This window comes from Halyomorpha halys, unplaced genomic scaffold (assembly GCF_000696795.3).
Source record: "Halyomorpha halys isolate HHAL.00 unplaced genomic scaffold, Hhal_1.1 Scaffold149.1, whole genome shotgun sequence".
NCBI lineage: Eukaryota > Metazoa > Arthropoda > Insecta > Hemiptera > Pentatomidae > Halyomorpha > Halyomorpha halys.
This window is the reverse complement of record NW_027108625.1, coordinates 1,264,470-1,268,102: the sequence shown is the minus strand read 5'-3', so window position 1 is coordinate 1,268,102 and position 3,633 is coordinate 1,264,470. Positions and strand designations below refer to the sequence as shown.

The following is a 3,633-nucleotide window of genomic DNA, read 5'->3' as shown; positions in this document are numbered from 1 at the left end:
TAGGGCTTCATCAGGGCTAAAAAGATACAAAATGATACAATGATAAAAATAAAAATACAAAGATAAGATACAATGATAAGAATAAAAATAAGTAACAATGGCAAGAGTAAAAATTTTTAATAAATAATTTGAAAAAATATAGGAATTCTAAATAATGAAGCTGAAAAATGAATATTCATAATTATTTAATTTGTTAATATACAATTTTAATTATTAATAAAGAAAACACCTTTGCTTAATTGTAATAGATACTTTATTTCATCGATTTGTTCCAGTTTACATAGTTCTTGTAGATAGACGAAGATAACCAAAAATTTGATTATTTATTAATTGGCCTAGGCACTTAATTTGCTATTAGGCACTTCTCTGGCATCAACTCAATTTTAATGCTATATATTTAATTTAAATTTTCTAAAAAATAATATTTGAAATTAGAAGTGGTTTTATCAGTTTAATTATTAGGATATACCTTATCAATGCTGCTTAAATAACTCATTGTTTTTTTTATTTTACAGGTTTTGTTTATTAGGGTGTGTGAGGATAAACTGACGTCTATAAAAGATGAAGCTGAAGTTCCTTTTTGTCCTTGCTGCAATATTGGCTTGCACCTGGGCTGCTGAGGATGGTGCAAACTGGATGAAGAATAACTATGGTATATTGGGAAGAAGGACATTGAAGCAAATTTGTATTCTAGGGTCACACGATTCCGGAATGAGCGAATACAAGAAAGGTACAGCTTTGGCACACCCATGCAACGTCTTGACTCAGAGCTATCCAATCCGAGACCAGCTGAAGTTTGGCGCGAGGTACTTCGACATTCGTCCTGTCCTGGACAACGGTGAATTCGTTACAGGACACTACAGCAAGCTGCCTGGACACAACTATCAAGGTGGCAATGGACAGTCCATCAAGTCTATCATAGACGAGATCAACCAGTTCATCACAACTCACAACGAACTTGTACTCGTCAGGTTGTCAAAGAGTCTCAACTCAGGCAAGAGTCGTAGTTTCGACAGCGAGGAATGGGAAAGGCTATTCCACATGTTGGACGGTACTAAAAACCTATTTTACACATCCAATGGGAAAGTTTATTTGCCTGGAGTAACATTAGAACAATTTACGAATAAGGGTTCCAAAGGAGCCGTTCTCTACATAATTAACGAAGCTGGAGTAAGCCTAGGTTCCAGGCTGGGCAAAGGGTACTTCTACTATTCTAATCTCGACCCTTACAGCAAATACAGCAACACCCACAAACTCAACAATATGATGAAGGATCAGATCAACAAGATGAAGGATTTTTCCAGAAACAGCTACTTCTTGTTGTCTTGGACTCTGACCCAAGGAGCCAAGCACTCAGGGCTCTGCAGAGTCCACATGGGAAAGAGCATAAAGGAACTTGCTGCCGAAGCTAACAGCAAGGTGTGGGAAATTGTACAAGAAGTCAATTCTTTTGCTTTTCCCAATATCTTATACGTCGACAATATCAAAGATTCTAGCTTTGTCAATGTTGTTATGGAAATCAATAAGAGACTTAATGCATAATGTCAGGTTATTTGATGTGGTATGTTATTGATAACAATAAATATGTGGTAAATATAACGTTTGAAATATTTTTCCTAGAAAAAAGTATCTCAATGATTAAGCAGGACATGATCATTCATGTATGTATGTCAAATACGTCCCAGAAATAAAATATATTTTACCTAAAAAAATTTAAAACAATGAATAAAAAAAAAAATCCTACTAAATAATGAAATTCTAATCACTTGTTAGATTTTAATATGTTTTGACATCTTGAAGTTCTAAACGTGACGTTGGGTACCTCCTTCACTAGCTCCAGAAAGAAAAATAGCATGTGCACACTTTAGATTATAATTTTTGTGACTTGGTATAGTTATTATCCTTTTATTTATATATTTTTTGTTAATGGTCGTTAACAATTAGGAAGTAGTTCTGTATTAAATGACTTTCAATAGTTAATTTCACCATTATTGTTGTTCATGACTTTTTTATATTTGTATTTAATACCAAATCAGTCTGGAGAGCCTTAAATTTTTTTTTTTTTTAATAATTTATTTATTGATATTTACAACTGTATACACATATATTACAACAAGTAAATTTGCTGTAGGTGACATAGTAACACGATAAAAACATGTGGAGAATCTACCCACTGATAGAACTCCAATAACATTTCTAGAGAAGAAGATCTCGAGGCCATCCTCTTTTCAGACGCCTAGGAGAAGCCAGGTTAGAAACAAGTGGATTTGGGTGGTTGAGAAGTTTATTATGGAAGTAACGGTATCTGGTTCTGGCCAAATCGGCAACATATGGAATATTGAGGTCTTGATGGATGACTTGATTTGTGACAAAGTAAGGAGCATTAAGGATTCTACGGAGGATTTTGGACTGTAAGGATTGGATTCTGGAGGAATTTGATGGTTTAGTGAAGCTCCAAAGCTCAACTCCGTATGTCCAGATAGGCCTTATAATAGTCATGTAGATCAGTCTTTTGTAATGGATTGGCAATTTAGACCGTTTGTCTAGTAAATTTTGCAATAGTCGGAATCTACGAGCAGTTTCTTTTCTTTTTAGTCTTGTATGAGGATTCCATGTTTCCATGTCAGTCGTTTGTCGAGATGTAGTCCTAAGTAACGGATCTGTTCGACAGGAATAAGTGGGGTATGATTAAAGGATATTTTAGGGGAAGAAGTCATGGGTTTATGTCGAAGGGTAAATGTGATTTGGTGGGATTTATTGGAATTTACTTAAATTTTTATTATAACAGTTACGTTTTTTTTTTTTTCTTTAAACAATTCATTATGAGGGTATAGTCTCTTGCAAAAGAAACCCCTTACTATTTACAACACTATAAATATTGTAGAATTTTGAATAATAACGGCGAATTATAAAAAAAACAAAACATGTAATTCTGAACAATATAGTATAAACCAAATGTTACAGGCCTCCATCAGAAGTGTAGTAAAATACGTAGAAGAAACACTGTCCTACTTATCTAATACAATAGAATCGAATAAAAGTCCCTTTCTACGATATTATATCAAAGTAGTCAGAGTTATATTATAAGTAATTCAAAGTATTTAATAATTAAAAGAGCTTTAGATGCTTAGAAATCTTAAGTGCTCCTTCAAATATATGCCACGTATTTCATTCATATTTGTATCATAAATTAAATTGGACAGGTAATGCATGGTGAACCACACGGAGAACATCTCAATTGTTTCTGATGGATGTCAGATTATTTAAAAGTAATTCCATTATTTATTAACAATAGGTTATGGCAAGATATTAATATAATTTATGGAATTACTTTTAAATAATCTGACATCCATCAGAAACAATTGAGATGTTCTCCGTGTGGTTCACCATGCATTACCTGTCTAATTTAATTTATGATACAAATATGAATGAAATACGTGGCATATATTTGAAGGAGCACTTAAGAGTTCTAAGCAATTTTAATTATTAAATAATTTTTATGTTGATATATAACCCTTAATGTGATTAAGCATGTTAAACAGATCCGCTACCTTGGACTACATCTGGACAAACGTATAAATCCTTCCATTACAAACTCCCTAACCACTCAAACTCATTATAGTACAAGAGCCC

At 33.1% G+C, this 3,633-nt stretch overlaps 1 protein-coding gene across 3 annotated transcripts in view; it reads left to right on the top strand.

The window, feature by feature from the left end:
* The window catches only part of LOC106678614 (uncharacterized), a 40,143-nt gene extending 38,544 nt beyond the window's left edge, over positions 1 to 1,599 (top strand). For all 3 annotated transcript variants that reach the window (XM_014417216.3, XM_014417215.2, XM_014417214.2), the window contains exon 2: positions 516 to 1,599. In XM_014417216.3, the coding sequence (XP_014272702.1) occupies positions 562 to 1,542 (981 nt within the window). In that variant the 5' untranslated portion in view covers positions 516 to 561 and the 3' untranslated portion in view covers positions 1,543 to 1,599. The remainder of the gene's footprint in view (positions 1 to 515) is intronic.
* The last annotated feature ends 2,034 nt before the right edge of the window (positions 1,600 to 3,633 follow it).